The sequence below is a fragment of the Odontesthes bonariensis genome, chromosome 18, assembly GCF_027942865.1.
Source record: "Odontesthes bonariensis isolate fOdoBon6 chromosome 18, fOdoBon6.hap1, whole genome shotgun sequence".
NCBI classification, from domain to species: Eukaryota; Metazoa; Chordata; class Actinopteri; order Atheriniformes; family Atherinopsidae; genus Odontesthes; species Odontesthes bonariensis.
In genome coordinates, this window is record NC_134523.1 from 31,670,302 (window position 1) to 31,692,789 (window position 22,488).

Genomic DNA, 22,488 nt, shown 5'->3' on the forward strand with positions numbered 1-22,488 from the left:
ACCTTTAACCTTTAACATGCTAACTCTTAGATGTAGCTCTTGGGTTTCTGACCTTGGGGTGACCTTTAACATTTAACATGCTAACTGAGGCCTGCAGAGTCTGAGATGTAGCTCTTGGGTTTCTGACCTTGGGGTGACCTTTAACATTTAACATGCTAACTGAGGCCTGCAGAGTCTGAGATGTAGCTCTTGGGTTTCTGACCTTGGGGTGACCTTTAACCTTTAACATGCTAACTGAGGCCTGCAGAGTCTGAGATGTAGCTCTTGGGTTTCTGACCTTGGGGTGACCTTTAACATGCTAACTGAGACCTGCAGAGTCTGAGATGTAGCTCTTGGGTTTCTGACCTTGGGGTGACCTTTAACCTTTAACATGCTAACTGAGGCCTGCAGAGTCTGAGATGTAGCTCTTGGGTTTCTGACCTTGGGGTGACCTTTAACATTTAACATGCTAACTGAGACCTGCAGAGTCTGAGATGTAGCTCTTGGGTTTTTGACCTTGGGGTGACCTTTAACATTTAACATGCTAACTGAGGCCTAAAGAGTCTGAGATGTAGCTCTTGGGTTTTTGACCTTGGGGTGACCTTTAACATTTAACATGCTAACTGAGGCCTAAAGAGTCTGAGATGCAGCTCTTGGGTTTCTGACCTTTAACCTTTAACATGCTAACTCTTAGATGTAGCTCTTGGGTTTCTGACCTTTAACCTTTAACATGCTAACTCTGAGATGCAGCTCTTGGGTTTCTGACCTTGGGGTGACCTTGGGGTGACCTTGCTGGGACGTCCACTCCTGGGCAGATTGACAGCTCTCCTGAATGTTTTCCACCTGTGAATAATCTTTCTCTCTGTAGAACGATGGACTCCAGATAGTTTGGAAATGGCCCTTTAACCCTTCCCAGGTTGATGGGCAGCAGCAGCTGCTTCTCTGGGATCACTGCTGATGTCTTTCCTCCTTGGCATGGTGTTAACACACACCTGAATGCTGCAGAACTTCTGCTTTTATAGAGCTGCTCACACTGACTGATGATCAGTTAATCAGAGCATTGATCAGCAGCTGGCTGCTACTGACCCTCTGAGTTCCTGTGGAAGCAGAAAGGGTTCACTTAGTTTTCCACTCACTGCTTCGCGTTCTCAGTTTTTGTTCCGTAAATAATGAGACGGTGTGACATGTCATGTGTTGGTAATCTGTGGTTGGAGTTACCTCACTTTAAGACCTGTGGTACTGTGAAGCTGTAATAGTGGCAAGTTTACAACAGGTTCAGCTCTTTTCACTTCTTATTGTGGTGAATTACCATGGCAACCTGTGCTGGAAAACTAACTAGCTTTGGAGCAGGTTAGGCAGCAAAAGCACAGAAAAAAAATGACACTGATTAACTTTCACTCAGTGGCATCTTTATTAAAGATGCGTGAGCCAAAATGAAGCTTCCACTTGCTTTAAGAATATACCTGCATTACATTCATTTAATAAAATACACAACCTCAAATGATCAGATCTACTCTGCTTCAATGATGTAGAGGTGATATTGATCAGATTACTAATTATTGCATTCACATTGTTGGCATTCTGTTTCTACTTTTCTGAGAGCTTTCCCACCTCCTTTCGCTAGAACAGCTGTGCTACTTTTCAGCCTGATAGAAAGTTTTACATGAGCACATCAATATTAGGAAACCTTGGGTTGACTTACTAAGCTGATAACTAACACTGCAGTATTGCTCAGTGAGAGCTCCATTGTCAGGTTTCGTTTAACCAGATCAACAGAAGATCCCCTGAGTATGTTGAACCTGGTCGGGTAGGGACAAGATGTTTCTTTTTTTTCTTTCTTTTGTTTAACTTTTATATCCTAATATGTAAAAGCTTAGAATTGAAAGAGGGTTTGCTTTCTTCTCACATTGGTTTGCACATCATCCACACCATCCTAGACGCTGGCTTTAAACCTTTCTCTGATCAGTCTGGATGCTCTTTCTCAGCAGTTTTTCCCAGACGCAGCTGAAAGGTGGACTCATCTGCCCACAGAGCACGTGTCCACTGTCTTTCTGTCCATCTGAGATGAGCTGGTGTCCAGAGAACTGGGCCGTGGTTCTGCAGAGCTGATATATGGCTTCCTCGTGTGATATCCTTGCATAATGTCAAATGTCAGTTTTCATGGTGGTGGTTTTTCATGCGTGCATATAGAAAATGACATCAAAGTGAAAGTGTCAAGTAAAAAGTTAAATACTTCTTTTAGTCTTACTAGCTTTTCTTTTGTTTGATTTATTAACAGGCTTATCTTAGGAATCTCAATATAACACACTTCTCTTCTTTTCTGCCAACATTGTTTGCTGTTCTTGTCATGTCCATCATTTTTCTTGATACAATCATGGTATAGAACTCAGTACAGAATCCCAGTTACACTGAGATTTCCAAGACCTTCCCTATTCAAACTTTAATTGTCTCGACAGTCGTCCAATACCAGGGATTTCTCACAGGACAGCCATGCTGTTCCTAACAGTACTTTGTCATCAGCAGGAACAGAGCCACCGTGAATTAACAGGAGATGTATGCATGTTCTATCCTCACCTGCAGTCTGCCACAACTGCATCATGCAAACAACCTGCTAATGTTTGGCATAGTCTCACTGCAGTCAGCGTAGATATCGTTGACTCAAACAACATCATAGGTAATTCAACAAGTTGGATAGTTGGGAGCTCTCCATAGTTAACAGCTGCAGCCGGGACCCGTTGTTACTCTGTTGTTTGAGCCTCTTGGAGCAACTTCATCTGATCCTCAATGGTTTTTAGTTCCTGCTCCAAAGCGGAAACCTAAACACACAAGATGGGGGGTGGGGATGATATTATTAAATGTAGTAAAAAGATGGATTTTGTCCAACCAAAAAAAACACATGACTTCAGAGTTCTAGTTAAACAACGCAAGGGTAACCTAAAATTCTAGCATTAAAAGTTTTTGCATTTTTCACAATTAGACGAATTTAACACTTAATTGTAATGCTACTGACGTTAGATAGAGAAGAGTAATACAAACACTTTCCTGTTCTTGGTTAAAATCCTTTTGAATTATGACGTAAACCACTTGTTGTTTTTATGAGCCACCACTTCATTCTTAATAATATTCTAACAACAGCGTGAAGTCTACTGTTTGAGACTATAAACTCAAAATGAAAATGTTTACCAGGGTACTGAAAGAGAGAGAGAAATAGAGTCAAGTTCCATCTGACTTTTCTTTGCAACCAACAGTTGTACCAGCAGGACCATAGGAGAAAAAAACATTATTTTCCTGGATGTGGCAACCATCTTTTATAGAGAGTATATTGTTCACTATTATAGCTTTGCATATTAACATACCTCAATGTAAAATTAAAATGTTGAACTAAGGAAAAGTGGTTTTTAACACAATTAAAATACACTCTTAGAAGAGAATGAATATCCATCCATCCATCTACCACTTATTCAAGGTTGGGTCATAGAGGCAGTAGGTCCAGAAGGGTAACCTAGAAATCCCTCTTCCCATGAACACTCTCAAGCTTCTCCTGGAGATTCCCTAGGCGTTGTCATGCCAGGAGAGATATATAATCCCATCAGCATCTTCTGGGTCTGTTCCGGGGCCTCCGCCCAGTTAGAAGTGATTGAAAAACTTCAAAGCGAGGCGAGCAGGAGGCATAATCATTAGAAAGCCTGAACTACCTCAGCCGACTTCTTTCGATGCAGGGGAGCAGTCCCTCCAGCTGGTTGAGCGCCTCACTAAGTATAAGGTTGAGCCCAGCAACTCTTCAAGCGAAACTCATTTCAGCCACTTCTATCTGTGATATCGTTCTTTCGCTCACTACCAAAATCTCCTGACCTGTGAGGCTTGGAACAAAGATGGACCACTAAATTGAAAGCTTTGCCTTTTGGCTCAACTCCCTCTGTAGAGGCTAAGCCTCGACTGAGGCCCCTACGATTGCCAATCGAGGACTTAATTGATGCGCTGTTGCTACTCAAGTTACTTGTGTCTAATCAAAATTCAAATACAAGTGTCGTTTGTGTTATTTAATGCTCACCACAAAGTTCACCACAAGTGAAAGTGACTTGAGAAAGTGACTGAAACCCATCTGTAAGTGAAATCTGTTTTCCAGTCGTCTAGGCTGGGCCATCAGAAATCAATCAGAGTAATCAGCGGTTAAGCATCGGTGGGCGGTCTCAGCCAAGTGCAATCAGCTAAGGCGTGTACTGCCACGTCCAATTGTGAGCACAGCGTAAAATAAGGAGTTACGGCTGAAGCGTCAGTCCTTGTGTTCGGGTCCTCTCGTGAAGACATTCTTGGATGTCTAACTGTGCGTGTCTTTCGAGCAAGGCCACTGAACAAGGCAAACCTGTCCTACTTGCCATATCCATGTCATTCCGGCCTCACCACCTGCTTTTAAAATGTGCCTCAATCCCATTCCTGTGGTCTCGGGCTCTCGTAGAAGGTTTCACACAACCAAACGCCACCGTAACCTTAATGACCTCCGCTCTCTAAAACACACTCTACTCTGTCCCGCATTCGCACATACAGGAACTCGGGACCATGGCCCTCAGTTCCTGGAACCATTTCAGCTCCTTCTCCTCAGCTGGGTCTGTTCTGGGTTCTATAGGAACACATCTGACGGAGGTGTTTGGTGGCCGGTAGCTCCGCCCCTTGGTGGTCGGTAGCTCCGCCCCTTGTCATGTTGTCAGGCTGAAATGTTTCCTCATACGACACGGACACAACCTTGGCGTGTTTAATAAGTTAAACCTCCACGTGGTCTCCTTTGTCTGCGGCGCTCTGCTCTCCTTCCTTCATGAAACCAAGAAGTATGGCCTGCGCTCCATCCTGCGTCTCCTGACTCTCTCTGTGAGCTCTTCCAGCCTCCATGTTAGATGCCTGATGTGATCCTCCATGATTAATATCACCATCACGCAGACCATGAACACGGTGGCCTCCCCGCTCTCCATGTTAGCTTCTTGGTGGTGTTTTTTTCTTCTCTCCTTACTTTTCGCAGCTCGTCTTTCCAGCCAAACCAACCACACACTACAGCATCTGAATCCAAACTGAATCCCTGTCTCTTGGTCCATCAAAGGTAGCTAGAAACTTGGGTGTCATGATTAATGACCGGCTGACCTTTAAAGATCACGTTGCCTCAGTCGCTCAATCGTGCCGCTTTACATTGTTAAACTTAAGAAAGATCAGGCCGTACCTAACCCAACATGCCACCTGCAGATGGTTCCTGCAGATGGTTCACTGATGTTAGCCTACAGAGTGCTTAATGGAACGGCTCCCATCTACCCGAATGCTCAGGTAGGCTTGCAAATGCTCGCAAAGGTCACAACTCGGTCACTCCGGTCGTCACAGGATTGTCGTCTAACAGTACCTACACCATGCTGAAGACAATCCAGACTCTTCTCATGTGTCGTTCCACAATGGTGGAATGACCTACCGAGCGCTACCAGAACAGAGGCGTCCCTGAATATCTTCAAGAAACTCTTGAAGACCCAGCTCTTCAGAGAGCATCTCAATTCAATTCAATTCAATTAATTTCATTTCATTTTTATTTATATAGCGCCAAATACAACAAATGTCATCTCAAGGCACTTAGATAATAAAGTCCAATTCAAGCCAATTGGAGTTCAATTCATTGTAATCATAATTGTTTATAAAATAATCCAATTCATTCATATAGAGCCAATTCAAAAACAGTTTCCTTGCTAAGGAAACCAACAGAAACTTGTCTTCAGTCCAATCTCCCGTCCTGAGCGTGCCTGAGGCGACTGTGGAGAGGAACGACTCCCTTTGAACAGGAAGAAACCTCTGGCAGAACCAGAACCAGGAAGGGTGGCCATCAGAACCAGAACCAGGAAGGGTGGCCATCCGCCTCCACCAGCTGGGGTTTGAGAGGACAGAAAAGAGGGGACAACAAACACTGTAACACCATTCAAAGGATACCTGTTGGAACAGGGAAACACGAGTTAATGACCACAATAATGTCACATATACATAAAGAGAGTAAAGTGAGGAAAGGTGTGACAGATGAGGCCCCCCAGCAGGCTGGGCCTATAGCAGCTTAACTATGGGATGTTTCAGGATCACCTGAGCCATCCCTAACTATAAGCTTTATCAGAAAGGAAAGTTTTATTAGATAAATATGACTTCAACCAGCCTAATGCTGTTCCTTTAATCCCAATAACATGTTCAAGTCTCTTCAATAAGATACTGTGATATAGTTAGGGATGGCTCAGGTGACCCTAGTTCTGCTGCTATAGGCCCAGACTGCTGGGGGGAGCTCCCATGATGCACCTCTCCTCCCTCTGCTCTCTTTCCTCTCCATGTACATGTGACACCATTGTTGTCATTAACTTGTGTTTCTCTCTCTCAGCAGGTGTCCCTGGCCTGGTGTTACGGTGCTTGTTGTCCCCTCTTTCCTGTCCTCTGTTTGCCCCTAAATGGTTGAGGCCTGAGTCTGGTTCTGCCAGAGGTTTCTTCCTGTTCAAAGGGAGTTTTTTCTTTCCACAGTCGCCTCAGGCACGCTCAGGACGGGAGATTAGATCAAAGAGAAAGTCAGTGCAATCTGTTGTTGTCCTTAGGGTACTTCTTTTTAAAATTGGCTCTGTCTCTATGAATTGGACTAATTTGGAATTTAATTAATTTGATTTGTTTGGTTTATGATTGTATAACAATGAATTGGATTCTAATTGGCTTGAATTGGATTGTGTCTTTGAAGTGCCTTGAGATGATATATTTGTTGTAATTTGGCGCTATATACACTCTATTGCCAAAAGTATTCAATCACCCATCCAGATAATTAAATTCAGCTGTTCCAATCACTTCCATGGCCACAGGTGTATAAATTCAAGCACCTGGGCATGCAGACTGCTTCTACAAACATCTGTGAAAGAATGGGTTGTTCTCAGGAGCTCAGTGAATTCTTCTCCTGTCCCCCCAGGTCAAGCACAACCTATGAAGGTCCCTGCTTTCCCTTTTGGAGCCATCGAATGGTTTACCAGAACACCCTTGAGGCCAACCGAAAGTCCTTCACCATAATCTCCCCGAATTCCTCCCACACCCGAGTTTTAGCTTCAGCAACCACCAATGCTTCAGCCCTTGTAGCCACTCGGTACCCATCAGCTGGAAACACAAATGTCTATACAAACTTTATGAGCAGTCAATGTAAAAGCTGCTAAGGTATTCATGTCAGGAAAAAAAGTAGTGGACAACACAACAACACTGACTTTCCTAGAACAATGTTCTGGTTGTGGCAAAATTGTAGTTAAACTCAAAGTGGCCAAGCCAAGAAAAAAAAATTAAATTGGTTTTGATCAAGGCAGGTTGAGTCAGGTTAGAAAGCTAATCAAACTCTAAGTCCTTTGAGTTTGTCTTTGTGGTTTTCATCTTATTCAACATTGAGATTATAAACTGCTATATTATATCCAGTTCTAAAGAGGAGTAGCAGTAGCCCTGCATTGTGCTGCTCAGTGCTCACCTTACTGTCCATCTGCTGTCTGACATGAGCAGGTACCTTGGTCAGGTAGTTGGAAGATTGGAGTCTGCCAAAGAGTTCATCAAGCTTTGTAACAAGCTTGTCTCTACGCTGAGAGAGCTGCAGCATCTGTTTGTCTGTGTTCATTCCACTCTGAAAGAGGAAAATTGAGTGTTAAAACATGACCAATAATAATGCAAACTGAACAACAGAACTTTATGAATAAAGAAATACCAAACTGAAAGCCATTATCTAATTTGGGGAATTTTAGTTAAGCTGTAGGAGAACACATTCATTTTTATGTGAAGACTGTCACATACCACCCTGTGAGAGCTGTGGTCAACATAAGTCACATTATCTAGTTCCACCCCTGATGATCATATTGGTAAACTTGTGCTTCAGAGACACTTGAAGAGCTGCATTAGAAGAAAGTTGATTGTTGTCGTATAAAAGAGAGACAACATCAGAAGAGTTGTAATCAGCCGTGGCCGCTGTATTTGGGCAGGATGGGCAGAGCCCCGCCTTCCACACCCCCAACCTTTCTTTTATAGATAAAATATAGATAATTATAAATTATAGATAAAATATTTATTTCAACTTCAATCACAGTGGGAATCGTATTACACCATATTGTGGCTTGTGACGGACTTTGCGAGTGGAATCTGTTTTTATTTTCGCTGAAATATAGCCTACCTCCAGTGTGGCTGCTTAACGTTAGATCTATGGCCACTGGCCAGGGCAGATGCCTGGTCTGCTCTCAGCTAAGCCCGGCCCCGCCGAACTCTCGAGCACATTCTACCAATCAGAATCACTGTAGGCCCCACGTAGCATAATATCATGTTACATTTAGCGCGCCTGTATAGATGCTATTGGGGCAGGTGTATGATCTGCCCTGGACATGGAAAGGACTCAAAGAGTTTAAGAAATATATTACTCCGCCCATCTAGCCAGTGGGAACTTCAGTGCCGCCAAATTCCCCAACAAACTTGTTGGATAAAACGGATAACTATGTCGGATTTGATGATGGATATTGGCTGTTTAATCCGGATTCACGTTTGTGGTAGGTAAAGATTTTACTTTATAGTTGCTATCTTACAAAGTTTAAGTGATTGTGAACGAAGTCTTTGCAAAATGGGAAACTGGGAGTGATTTAATGAAATATCTTAGCTTGATGAGCAAAGCAATGTTGAGACAGTAAACAATGTGTTGACAGCTTCGTACATGTACAGTAGGTTACTTGTCTGCTAGCTTAGGTTTCCCCAAGACTAGCTAAAAACGTTGCTACACACTGTCCCGCCTACTGCTATATTACTCTGCACAAGCTCAGGAGCGAGTCAGTCTGATAGTAGGCTACAGTGAGTGAAGTTTTAACCATGGCTGCTAGCATCGAACCTGTACTCAATGGCGTTGAGTTTCTCTTGGAGAACTCATTTCAAAGACTAGATTTGGGAACAAAATTGGCTATTAAAAACCTCGGCCCCCATAAACCTGATATTAATATAGTTCAGCAAACAATGGATAAGGGTAGGTCTTTCAATCGGACGTTTTCCCGTGCGTGGTATGACAAAAAGCCCTGGCTCTCTGGTTGTTCCAATAGGAATAAAATGTTCTGTTTTCCCATGCTTGCTCTTCCAATCGCCTGGCACGGGGGGACAAGGGGATATGTGGAGCACTGTCGGTGTGTGTGACATGAAGCATTTTTCGGAAAAGGCAAAAAAACACGAGTCCAGCAAGGCGCATCTGAATTGTGCCATGAAATTAGCCATGCTAGGTAATGCTTTGCGACAAGTTTCCCTCTAATTGAAATGTAGGCAGTATTAATTCCTTTCACAAACTTTCTCTTCGCTCATTTTCATGGGGCTTTTGTGTTTGTTGTATGGCGGACTTTTATGCGAGTGCGCACATCTCCCCCTGCGTATGGTTGCATAGACTATTGGCCTATTGCTCCATAAAAGCTTGCATTTTGATAACGCAGATCATCTGCCCTGCCTATTTTCCAGACCACGAGCCGCTACTGGTTTTAATTGTACACAAGAAACATGTTTCTGTGGCTTTGCTGTGCCTTGTAGACATCAAAGAACGCAGAGCATCTCTACTCTCCCTGTCCTGTGAGCACATGAATAGCCTTCTTCATTATTTGTTGTGTGGGGTGACATAAGGGGAGTCCAGGTTTCAATGGGTGGTAGTTCCGCCCATGGCCACCCCCTGGCTCTGCTCTGTATGTTGACTTGTGGCATCTTCATTGTCACTGTGTCGCTAGTGTTCATAGCCACGTTATTTTCCTGTTCCTCATATGACCTCACTAGATTGATCTGATTTTGAAATATCTGTTACCTCAGCTGGCCATGGCCTAGATGAACTACCGCCTCAGAATCATCTGGTAATATTAATCATCAACCCAGAGCTGAGAGAGTGTCAGCAGAGTTCTGTCTCCTTCTACAATGCAGTGGTGATGCAGGCAGGACCATGGCAGAACTCATCCAACAGAATACACAACGTTTCCAGGGGCAGAGCATACGTTTGCCTCAGTACAAACCCAGCGTCACAGCTGGAGCTACACTCTGTCATCACAACATCACAGTTGGAAAGTAGCCCGTCACCATTTAGCTTGATGTAAGAATCTGTTGTGTATAAATCTAACAGTGTTATTCCCTCATATAAAGGAATTAACAGCATCATTAACTGAACTTTTTATGACTGTTATACTGACACACACTTGAACATGAAGGTGCAGCTGACATGTGTGGTCAACTACACCGATGAGGCTCCCTGTGGGTGGAGGAGTGGAGTTGACAGAGAGGCGGGTGTCTGCTCCATCAGGACAGTAGATCTGGAGACTGGAGATCCGGCTTAAAGTCCAAACAGCTGACCCAAAGTGAAGGAGGACCTGGGCCTGGCTGGGTGAACACACTGCCCACACTGAAACCAACAACATACAAGTGACACAGGAAGAAATCAAGTGTTAGGCGAATCAGTTTTCTTTCAGGCATCCCAACATGGAAGGATTCACATCTCATCAACTCTGATCGTTACTAGATGAAGTCTTATTTTTTTACATGACTTACTGACAGGTTTTTCTTTGGTCAGGCCACACTGAGCTCTCAGAGAGCGGGCCACACGGATCACTTCCTGGATGAGCAGGAAATCCTTTTCCTCCTCAGGAAAATGCCAGTGTGCCTGGCCCAATGGAGAGGTTAAACAAATCACTTGTCAGCTAAAAGACATGATCCAGCATGAACAACAAAATATATTTAGAGGGACATCAAGAAAGACCATGTCTACAAAAGCACTAAGAGTAATGAACTGCCCGACGAGTTGTCAGGAAACAGACTCAGAGTACTTTCGATAACTCAACAACACCTTGTAGTATCCAACCGAAATTCCACACATGCTTACAGATGCTCACTTACTATATGCTCCAAAGTACACTGTACGTCATCAATAGGGTATGCTTTAGATGCAAAGTCTATGGCTCATAAGCGCCTGGAGGCTGATGACATAAAACTATGTAAAATATATCTTTTAAGTTTTTTTCAGTCCAAGAAGAGGAAACATGATAGCCTGGGAATTCCCATGCTGCTTTGCGCGCAATTTCATTCACACTGCAAAGGCAGCCTGGAAACCACCGCCCTTATTTTTGCCTGAGTTAGGGAACCAATCACAGAACGGGGAGAGGGGGGGGGGGGGGGGGGGGCAGCAAGACGATGACGACGTCTATGCGCGACACCGAAGCTTGTAGAGTGTTAATCCAACATGGCAGCGAACACAACGTTACCGTTCGATGCAGCCTTAGAAAGTGTTTTAAGTAGCTTAGAACGCAAGTTTACTTTAAAAAAGAGCACCGTTTGGCGTTGAAAGATTTCATTGCCTCGTCGAATTTCTGTCGCTCTACATACGTCATCTGGTATAAGTGATACATTGGCTATGAATCGCGCGCAAAGCAGCATGGGAAGAACCAGACGCCATTTGATAGACATTCGTAGCGCCCAATAAACGGCTCTAGGCATTCGTAAACCACGCCTCAAATACGAGAAAATGCACACCTAGTACCCAGACCACCATCTCATCCAGATGTGGACGCGTCAGCCAGGCTAGAAACATGATGGAATTATGAACCAAAAAGAATCAACAATTAAATAAATAAATACATAAGTAAAAAGTAAATGAATAAATCTCAGTCGGCACTTAGTTCCAGCCCCTCTGTCTTTAGTGACAGCTTGAATTCTTCATCAGTGAAAAACGACATTCTTCATCTTTCTTGTTCAGCAGCTGACAGATCAGCTCTGCAGGACGGAGCATTTCTTTCAGTTTCCACCATAAATCTGAACTGAGACTGAGATCTGGACTGTTTGCCGGCCATGTCGCTGAGCTGATGTGTCTTTGCTGGAGAAAAGTTTGAACCCTCTTTGCTGTGTGGAGAGATGCATCACCGTCCAGAAAAATGAGCTCAGCATCAGCAAAGCTCCTTTTGATTGAAGGAATGTGTCCACCTGTGCATCTCCTGCAGAGGTAATGGCTGCCATCTCCCCATGTCCTTTACCTGCCATCTCCTCTGGTCTTTTACCTGCCATCTCCTCTGGTCCTTTACCTGCCATCTCCTCTGGTCTTTTACCTGCCATCTCCTCTGGTCTTTTACCTGCCATCTCCTCTGGTCCTTTACCTGCCATCTCCCCTGGTCCTTTACCTGCCATCTCCTCTGGTCTTTTACCTGCCATCTCCTCTGGTCCTTTACCTGCCATCTCCCCTGGTCCTTTACCTGCCATCTCCTCTGGTCTTTTACCTGCCATCTCCTCTGGTCCTTTACCTGCCATCTCCTCTGGTCCTTTACCTGCCATCTCCCCATGTCCTTTACCTGCCATCTCCTCTGGTCTTTTACCTGCCATCTCCTCTGGTCCTTTACCTGCCATCTCCCCTGGTCCTTTACCTGCCATCTCCTCTGGTCTTTTACCTGCCATCTCCTCTGGTCCTTTACCTGCCATCTCCTCTGGTCTTTTACCTGCCATCTCCTCTGGTCCTTTACCTGCCATCTCCCCTGGTCCTTTACCTGCCATCTCCCCATGTCCTTTACCTGCCATCTCCCCATGTCCTTTACCTGCCATCTCCCCTGGTCCTTTACCTGCCATCTCCCCTGGTCCTTTACCTGCCATCTCCCCTGGTCCTTTACCTGCCATCTCCCCTGGTCCTTTACCTGCCATCTCCTCTTGTCCTTTACCTGCCATCTCCTCTGGTCCTTTACCTGCCATTTCCTCTGGTCCTTTACCTGCCATCTCCTCTGGTCCTTTACCTGCCATCTCCCCTGGTCCTTTACCTGCCATCTCCTCTGGTCCTTTACCTGCCATCTCCTCTGGTCCTTTACCTGCCATCTCCCCTGGTCCTTTACCTGCCATCTCCTCTGGTCCTTTACCTGCCATCTCCTCTGGTCCTTTACCTGCCATCTCCCCTGGTCCTTTACCTGCCATCTCCCCTGGTCCTTTCCCTGCCATCTCCTCTGGTCTTTTACCTTCCATCTCCTCTGGTCCTTTACCTGCCATCTCCCCTAGTCCTTTACCTGTCATCTCCCCTGGTCCTTTACCTGCCATCTCCTCTGGTCTTTTACCTGCCATCTCCTCTGGTCCTTTACCTGCCATCTCCCCTGGTCCTTTACCTGCCATCTCCTCTGGTCTTTTACCTGCCATCTCCTCTGGTCCTTTACCTGCCATCTCCCCTGGTCCTTTACCTGCCATCTCCCCATGTCCTTTACCTGCCATCTCCCCATGTCCTTTACCTGGTCCTTTACCTGCCATCTCCCCTGGTCCTTTACCTGCCATCTCCCCTGGTCCTTTACCTGCCATCTCCCCTGGTCCTTTACCTGCCATCTCCTCTGGTCTTTTACCTGCCATCTCCTCTGGTCCTTTACCTGCCATCTCCCCTGGTCCTTTACCTGCCATCTCCTCTGGTCTTTTACCTGCCATCTCCTCTGGTCCTTTACCTGCCATCTCCCCTGGTCCTTTACCTGCCATCTCCCCATGTCCTTTACCTGCCATCTCCCCATGTCCTTTACCTGCCATCTCCCCATGTCCTTTACCTGCCATCTCCCCTGGTCCTTTACCTGCCATCTCCCCTGGTCCTTTACCTGCCATCTCCTCTTGTCCTTTACCTGCCATCTCCTCTGGTCCTTTACCTGCCATCTCCTCTGGTCCTTTACCTGCCATCTCCTCTGGTCCTTTACCTGCCATCTCCTCTGGTCCTTTACCTGCCATCTCCCCTGGTCCTTTACCTGCCATCTCCTCTGGTCCTTTACCTGCCATCTCCCCATGTCCTTTACCTGCCATCTCCTCTGGTCCTTTACCTGCCATCTCCCCTGGTCCTTTACCTGCCATCTCCTCTGGTCCTTTACCTGCCATCTCCCCTGGTCTTTTACCTGCCATCTCCTCTGGTCCTTTACCTGCCATCTCCCCTGGTCCTTTACCTGCCATCTCCTCTGGTCCTTTACCTGCCATCTCCTCTGGTCTTTTACCTGCCATCTCCTCTGGTCCTTTACCTGCCATCTCCCCTGGTCCTTTACCTGCCATCTCCCCATGTCCTTTACCTGCCATCTCCCCATGTCCTTTACCTGCCATCTCCCCTGGTCCTTTACCTGCCATCTCCCCTGGTCCTTTACCTGCCATCTCCCCTGGTCCTTTACCTGCCATCTCCCCTGGTCCTTTACCTGCCATCTCCCCTGGTCCTTTACCTGCCATCTCCTCTTGTCCTTTACCTGCCATCTCCTCTGGTCCTTTACCTGCCATTTCCTCTGGTCCTTTACCTGCCATCTCCTCTGGTCCTTTACCTGCCATCTCCCCTGGTCCTTTACCTGCCATCTCCTCTGGTCCTTTACCTGCCATCTCCTCTGGTCCTTTACCTGCCATCTCCCCTGGTCCTTTACCTGCCATCTCCTCTGGTCCTTTACCTGCCATCTCCTCTGGTCCTTTACCTGCCATCTCCCCTGGTCCTTTACCTGCCATCTCCCCTGGTCCTTTCCCTGCCATCTCCTCTGGTCTTTTACCTTCCATCTCCTCTGGTCCTTTACCTGCCATCTCCCCTAGTCCTTTACCTGTCATCTCCCCTGGTCCTTTACCTGCCATCTCCTCTGGTCTTTTACCTGCCATCTCCTCTGGTCCTTTACCTGCCATCTCCCCTGGTCCTTTACCTGCCATCTCCTCTGGTCTTTTACCTGCCATCTCCTCTGGTCCTTTACCTGCCATCTCCCCTGGTCCTTTACCTGCCATCTCCCCATGTCCTTTACCTGCCATCTCCCCATGTCCTTTACCTGGTCCTTTACCTGCCATCTCCCCTGGTCCTTTACCTGCCATCTCCCCTGGTCCTTTACCTGCCATCTCCCCTGGTCCTTTACCTGCCATCTCCTCTGGTCTTTTACCTGCCATCTCCTCTGGTCCTTTACCTGCCATCTCCCCTGGTCCTTTACCTGCCATCTCCTCTGGTCTTTTACCTGCCATCTCCTCTGGTCCTTTACCTGCCATCTCCCCTGGTCCTTTACCTGCCATCTCCCCATGTCCTTTACCTGCCATCTCCCCATGTCCTTTACCTGCCATCTCCCCATGTCCTTTACCTGCCATCTCCCCTGGTCCTTTACCTGCCATCTCCCCTGGTCCTTTACCTGCCATCTCCTCTTGTCCTTTACCTGCCATCTCCTCTGGTCCTTTACCTGCCATCTCCTCTGGTCCTTTACCTGCCATCTCCTCTGGTCCTTTACCTGCCATCTCCTCTGGTCCTTTACCTGCCATCTCCCCTGGTCCTTTACCTGCCATCTCCTCTGGTCCTTTACCTGCCATCTCCCCATGTCCTTTACCTGCCATCTCCTCTGGTCCTTTACCTGCCATCTCCCCTGGTCCTTTACCTGCCATCTCCCCTGGTCCTTTCCCTGCCATCTCCTCTGGTCTTTTACCTTCCATCTCCTCTGGTCCTTTACCTGCCATCTCCCCATGTCCTTTACCTGCCATCTCCCCTGGTCCTTTACCTGCCATCTCCCCTAGTCCTTTACCTGTCATCTCCCCTGGTCCTTTACCTGCCATCTCCCCTGGTCCTTTACCTGTCAGCAGCCCCATATTATCACTGATGGTGGAAATGTGCTGCTTTTCTTCAGCCGGTCATCTTAGGTTCCAGCATCATCTTCTTGTTTAGAGCAGATTTGGGATTCATCTCTGAACATCACTTTCCTCCAACCATCCACAGTCCACCGCTGCTTTGCATTTATTCCTTTTCTATTCTCTGACATCGATTTGAGTTTTCTGTCCTGACTCTTTGACACCTTCCTTGGTCGAAGCTGTCTGCCTTCCTTTTCCAACCTTCCCATTTGGTTTGTTCTTACTCCAAATTTCAGACAGCTGACGGGGAACATCTAGCCTGGCGACGCCATCCTACGTACTTCCGCCCAAAGATTTTGGCTCCGCACATAGTCTGGCCCAACCCCCCTACCTCGGTTCGCTCAGTGTTTTGCCAATCAGCAAACAGTTGCGAGTGGTGACGCAGAACTCACGCGTGGAGTCCATTGTAGTCCATATAATTGTAGTTCAACCGCAGCGGAAATAAACATGGCGATGGAAGAACGCTAGAAGCTATCCATGAAGTTGTCTCAACTCTGGAGATCATTACACAATTAAAACGAGAGCAAGAGGAATGCCTTGTCAATTTTGTTAGTGGCAAGGATGTCGTAGCTCTCCTTCCAACTGGCTTTGGGAAAAGTTTGATTTATCAAATGGTACCGGTATAATGAAAGCGGATGTGGGAAGCGTGATTCGCGAGCTAGAGCCTCGCGAGAGTAAGCATGAACCTCGGCGCATAACCAACGTCATTTCTAAACATTATGATTGGTTAAGGGAACTCCGTTACTCCAATGAATTTAAGTTGCTGGGTAAGGTCCCGCCCTCCATGGAAACGGATTCCTCTAGGGTTTTCCCAGACTGTTTGACAGAGTCAACAGTCGGCTTTCGCCCAGGCTAGGGAACATCCAACATCTTCTGCCAAACTCTGAGCTGAATTTCCTTCTTGGAGAAGTTTTAGAATCCCTTCCATTGTTTCCACTGCCAACTCTCTTGTTGGGGCCATGCTCCCTGCCACTCATTCAGGTGCACCAGCTTGTTAGGCTCTGCAGGAACTCACACTCATTTGCATATTTAGACTTGTGCAGGGGGCTGCACGGTGGTGTGGTGGTTAGCACCGTCGCCTCACGTTTGATTCCCGGCTGTGGCCTTTCTGTGTGGAGTCTGCATGTTCTCCCCGTGTATGCGTGGCTTCTCTCCTTTGTACTCCGGCTTCCTCCCATCATCCAAAAACATGCATGTTGGGTTAACTGGTGTCTCTAAAATTGTCCCTAGGACTGAGTGTGTGTGGTCGTTCGTCTGGTTTGTCTCTGTGTGGCCCTGTGATGGACTGGCGGCCTGTCCAGGGTGTACCCTGCCTCTTGCCCGATGACTGCTGGGATAGGCTCAAACAACTTTATATAGATAATAATCAATTTACTATTTTAAGTTACATTTACAAAGCCTAATTGTTCAGTTGTTAAATAAGTTAGTTTCGTGTTTTAATTGCGATTTCTTTTTCTACAAAATAAAACAGCTGAATAAACGTCCTCCCAGAGTGGGGATTCATTACTTTTTGTCCAGAGGTGGTCATGAATCAGTCAATCCATAAAATGTTGTAATGATTGACACAAGGGGGCAGAAAATCATTGAACCATCAGAGTATTCTAAAGCAATTGTATCACTCGGTTTAAAATGAACTAAGTAATAACCTTCCATCTCCATGTTATTGGGGGCAGCAGACATTTGGAAACCAAACACCAAAGCCATCAGCTTGGTAAGTTTCACAGAGGTAAGATTTGTTCTCCTTCAGTATCAAATATTAACCATTTACAACAATCCATGAGACATCTGTTGGAATGTGGGGGAACCACAGACAGCTATGTGACATCATTTTAAAAGATTTTTGATGATGTCCTGATATGTAAAACCTTGACAGTGTATTTGTTACAGAATCTGATAGCTGAAGTCTCACCAGTGTGGAGGATCGGGGGTATGACTGTAAGCACAGGCTGCTTTGAGCCAAAGTGTCAGATCGGAATGGCTGGAGCCGCTGCCACAGCTCCTCAGTGATGAAGGGCATGAAGGGGGAGAGCAGCGCCAAAGACAAAGACACGCAGTGATAGAGGACAGTGCTGGCCACCTGCTGCGCATTGCCACTGTGCTTTGTGTCAGTCTGGACCACTCCCTCCTCATCCTGCTTCACCATGATGGGCTTTACATACTCCTTCAGGACACACAGAGGAACGATAAACAGATGTTACATTTCCATCCAGACAATCTGGGAACCCACTAGCATACAATATTTTACATTTGATGCACAATAGTTGTGTGCTATCATTTTGGCCTCCACAACCAAAGCCCACTCCAATATGATTGGTACTCTACGAAAAGAAACTAGAAAGCTTCCAGTTGCAACATCTTGTCCTGCAGATATTGACACATTCATATGTGCATGAGTCTCCCTGTTTCCATAAGTAAGCCATGCAGACAGCACCTGAGCTGCAATGACAGGACAGTAAGTTGCTTGATGCCAATACAAAGGAAAGTAATATTGATCTCATTTGTAATCTCCTTTTTTTGCTGACATCACAGTGTATTCAATCTGCCATGTAAAAGTTCTGCTTCTCACCATGTAGACGTCACACAGGCTGTGGAGCCAGAAGGAGTGCAGGGCAGATGTGACAGCATGCAGCTCATAAGCCTCAAAAGCCTGCTCACACTGTACTACTGTGCTGTAGAGTCTGGAGCAGATCCACCGCTCCATGCTGCTCTCCGGAATTGTCTGGAAGAGAAAAAGAAATTATTCCAATACAAAACAAATCATGTCTTATTAACTTGAATCTCATAGTGGATCTTCATCCCTCAGTGTACCACTACCACTCCCTACTGTCACTGAAGCTAAATGTATGATGTACTGTTGGAAGCATGATCCTTTATATCAACTCATAGTGACAAAAATGAACTCAGGCCACATTGAAAGTAATCAATCCATCAATCCATCTATCTATCTATCCATCCATCCATCCATCCATCCTCTTCTGTTTATCTGAATCTCGGGGCCTCCTCCTAGTTGGACGTGCCCAGAAAACCTCCAAAGGGAGACGACCAGGAGGCATCCTAACCAGAAACCCGAACCACTTCAGCCGACTCCTTTCAATGCCGATGAGCAGCGGCTCTACTCCCAGCTCTTTCCGGATGATCGAGCTCCTCCCCTTTCATCTAAGGCTGAGCCCAGCCACCCTCCGAAGACCGATGACCTTGTGATCATCAGTGAGGGTAGGAACAAAGATAGCCAGTAAATTGAAAGCTTCCCCTTCTGGACCAGCTCCCTCTTTACCAAAATGGACTGGAGCAGCGCCTCATTTCAGCTGACGAAGCCCCAAGCTCCAACCTGCCATTACTCGTGAACAAGATACCAACATACTTAAATTCCTGTGCCTGAGACAGGGACTCATCCCTAACCCGGAGAAAGCATTCCACCATGTTCCCGTTGGGAACCATGGCCTCGGATTTGGCAGAGCTGATTTTCATCCCAGCCATTTGGCACTCAGCTGCAAATTGCTCTAGTGTGTGCTGAAGCTCTTGGCTTGAAGAAGCCAACAGAACCACATCATCTGCAAAAAACATAGGTAAGTGTCAAGAATGTAGGAACAGCCATTGCTTTGGTTAGTGTCAGGAAGTGTCAGATGAGGCAGTAAAGTCTAGTCAGTGGATTTGGATAAGAAGAAGCAATAGCAGCTGGGGCCCCAGCAGGGGGAGCACTTAGGGTAAACAGACTTTTGGAAAAAGCAAAGAAGAAGTTCAAGATATTTAAGTGGAGGATGTGGCCCATGTGATCCTTTTGAAACCAGGCGGCCATTTTGGGTGAGTTGCCTTTGAGTGAGGTGTATGGCTTTGTTTTTGCTGGCATTTTTGTGATTATAGGACTGTTTAGATGAGTTTGTCTGCTGAATCTGCTAGTGTCCTCCAAAGATTTGACACAGATGGAGGTTCACCTTCCAGCAGGACAACGACCCTCAGCTTGCTAAAGCAACACTCGAGTGGTTTAGGGGAATGTTTAAATGTACTGGAACGGACGAGTCAAACAGCTAAGTTTTCTTTGTTTTTGTATTTTTTCTTGTTTGTTTCACAATAACATATTGCAACTTATTTTGCCGTTGGCAGCCCCTTTGTATCTACTGGGAATGTCCATTGTATTTGATGATAAAATTTAGGTGAAATTGTTCTCAGGTCTGTTTTTTTTTTATCATGGGACTGCTGACAACCTCATACAATATGTGGAGCACTTTTTTTGAGGAGTGTAAACAGTACAGTGGTGAATCCTTTGACAAAATCAACATTTGACTAGTACCATCCATTCACGTCGAGTGTGTCAGCCCCAATGATCACTGATCAAACACAGAGTCCCCCTCCCCATCCCACTGGAATTCGGTGTTCTGTCAGGGGGAAATATTGTCCACTCACTGAGTTGTGATAAAACCGGGTATTTGCAGAGATTCAGATACAGTTGGTGATTTTGCACTGAAGCAGCTGAATTACAATTATACTCCATCCTCCTGCAACTGGATGTTGGTCTGATTTTTTTTTCTTAACCTGATCCTACTTTCAGTGTGTCCCAGTGGCACACACGGATTTACTGTAGAGGCAGGCAGGCTTCAGACCATGTCAGAAACCATACAAAATTATATTCCAAATATCTGATCTGAGTCAAGTTTACTTTTTTCCAATCGCAGTACAAGCACACAGATAACAACCACTTTACCTCTTCAAGTGATCCCACTGCTTTTGTGTTTTCACCAAGAACTCCCAATGTGAATCTCAAGGTCTGCCACATTTTATTACAGAAGTGTCTGTAGCTCAGGACCTGAGAGATGGACAGACTAATGTCTTGTCCTGATAAAAAGACAGAAAAACGTGTTAATAACATAGTAGGAGACCATCGCACCACATTTTTTTTTATAAATGCACTCCATATACAGTATTCATCCCTTTTTTTTCTCTACAATAATACACTCATGACTAAATCAGGGACAATGCGGGGTTCAGTATTTTCAACACATACACTGGGGATTGAACCAGCAACTTTCTGGCTGGTGGACGACCGGACTGTCTGCAGAGCCATAGTGCTATGATTCCACTGTTCTATGCCATGCCACAGACCCATCCTGCTCCAACACTTATGCCAACTGAAGCATATTCTATTGTTTCACAGACACCTTTGCAGAAACAAAATGTTTTGATTGAAAACTGTTCTTGATCAGAATACCTGTAAAAACAGATGACTGAAGTCTTCTGCAGCACCTCAAAATGAACTCTCTCAATCTGGTTAGGATTGCATCTTTTTCCTGTTCTGAAAACTTTGCTTCACATTCACCCGCTCTGGGCAAACGGCAGATAATATGGACTGAGGCAGTAATATGGGGTGTGAGCCACTCACCCTGCATCTTGTAAGAGCAAAGGGCGAATCTCAAAGCGTCGGTCCCACACTGAGGGATTCCTTTGGGGAAGTCTTTCCTCTGTGGGGAAGCAGGTGGAGCAGACAGATAAGGAAAAGTCATGAACGTTGTCAGCCAGCTAACCAGAGTGAAACGGACAGGACCTGTGCTTCCATGGCAACCAGCTGCTCCCTGGGGTCAAGGTTTCCCTCCTTTACTTTCTCCTGAAGTCTCTATGATGACACAAAAACAGGAGAGAAGAGTCTCAGGCGTTCTTTTGAGGTCCCTGAGAATATGAATTAAATATCTATTTCTGAGTATGATAGTTTCCCAGATATTTGTGGCAACCCTACTTTGTTAGTAAAGTAAAACCAGAATACAGTCTCACTAAAATGGGACCAAACTGCATAAGAATGATTACCAACTGATTTCTGACTCACCAAGCCCTGTTTCTGATTCTCAGTCCCCAGCCTATTGTTCTCTTCATACTGGAAATACCATCCATAGCATATGGGTCATTGCTTTGCACAGACTGCACTTTACCATAGCCATTACTGTATTATGCCGTTATGAAGTTTAATAAGCTACTATTTGCACTTCTGGTTAGATACCAAAGTGTTTATTTCAAGGACAATAAAGTTGAATCTAATAGAATCTAATCTATCGCCTCCATTTGAAGATAGAATTCTCACAAACATGTTCAGCTGAAGTCACAGTTGTCTCCTCTTGTGGTCAAACATCCTGTCAAAAGTAAAAAGAGAGGCCTTCTTTCCTCCAGTGTTTTCACACGCATCTGCCTGGACAGTTAAGCTGGGTGGCTGAAGGTTTGTGGAAGTGTCTGACGCTGCTGTGAGCATCAGAATGGCTAAACTAACTTCATGCAAATACAATTAAGAATGAAATAATTTCATTTCCAATGTGCCTCTCTATCGTAGCCTTAATTAATCAGAGCCTTAATTAAACCTGACCCACGATCCATGATATTTGACATTCCCTAAAATGTTCAGAACCAAATTGTAATATTTAACGACTTTACAACTGAATGTTTTTTTTAAACTTTTACCTGAAACTCAGTTTTTACTTGGATATGAGCAGATTCATCCCTAAAATCCAAACTGTGTGAAAACAAAGAACAGGGAGAGACTTTTCTTGCACAGCAAAGAGTACCACACACGGGGACTTCGATAGCCTGAAGCTGTACAGCATGTTGATGGAACAAGATTGAACTTCTTCTCTTAAAAGCTTAATTAAGTTGCTGGAGTACATTTAGATAAATAATATAACATACAGTAACAGTAACATATCCAAGTCCATGTTCCACCCACCTGGAGAGACACTCCGTGTATTACATCGAGTGGGTCGATGACATTTCCCAAAGATTTACTCATTTTCCTGCCATATTTATCTCGCACTAGAGAGTGAAACAGAACCTGAGAGAAACAGGACGAAAAAAGAAAAAACAACCAGATGGGCTGACATTGGAACTCACAGAGTTTGTGTGCATTTGGTCTTGGGTTGCTTATTAATCCAC

General features: G+C 45.5%; 1 protein-coding gene across 3 annotated transcripts in view; it reads right to left on the reverse strand.

The window, feature by feature from the left end:
- Positions 1–1,366: 1,366 nt before the first annotated feature.
- Positions 1,367–22,488, reverse strand: part of vars2 (valyl-tRNA synthetase 2, mitochondrial) — a 44,090-nt gene continuing 22,968 nt past the window's right edge. For all 3 annotated transcript variants that reach the window (XM_075450172.1, XM_075450171.1, XM_075450173.1), the window contains 10 exons: positions 22,283–22,387; positions 21,122–21,190; positions 20,960–21,038; positions 20,285–20,415; positions 18,152–18,304; positions 17,495–17,746; positions 10,528–10,639; positions 10,179–10,381; positions 7,466–7,615; positions 1,367–2,795 (listed from right to left, as the gene is read on the reverse strand). In XM_075450172.1, coding sequence (XP_075306287.1) covers positions 2,718–2,795; positions 7,466–7,615; positions 10,179–10,381; positions 10,528–10,639; positions 17,495–17,746; positions 18,152–18,304; positions 20,285–20,415; positions 20,960–21,038; positions 21,122–21,190; positions 22,283–22,387 — 1,332 coding nt within the window. In that variant the 3' untranslated portion in view covers positions 1,367–2,717. The remainder of the gene's footprint in view (positions 2,796–7,465; positions 7,616–10,178; positions 10,382–10,527; positions 10,640–17,494; positions 17,747–18,151; positions 18,305–20,284; positions 20,416–20,959; positions 21,039–21,121; positions 21,191–22,282; positions 22,388–22,488) is intronic.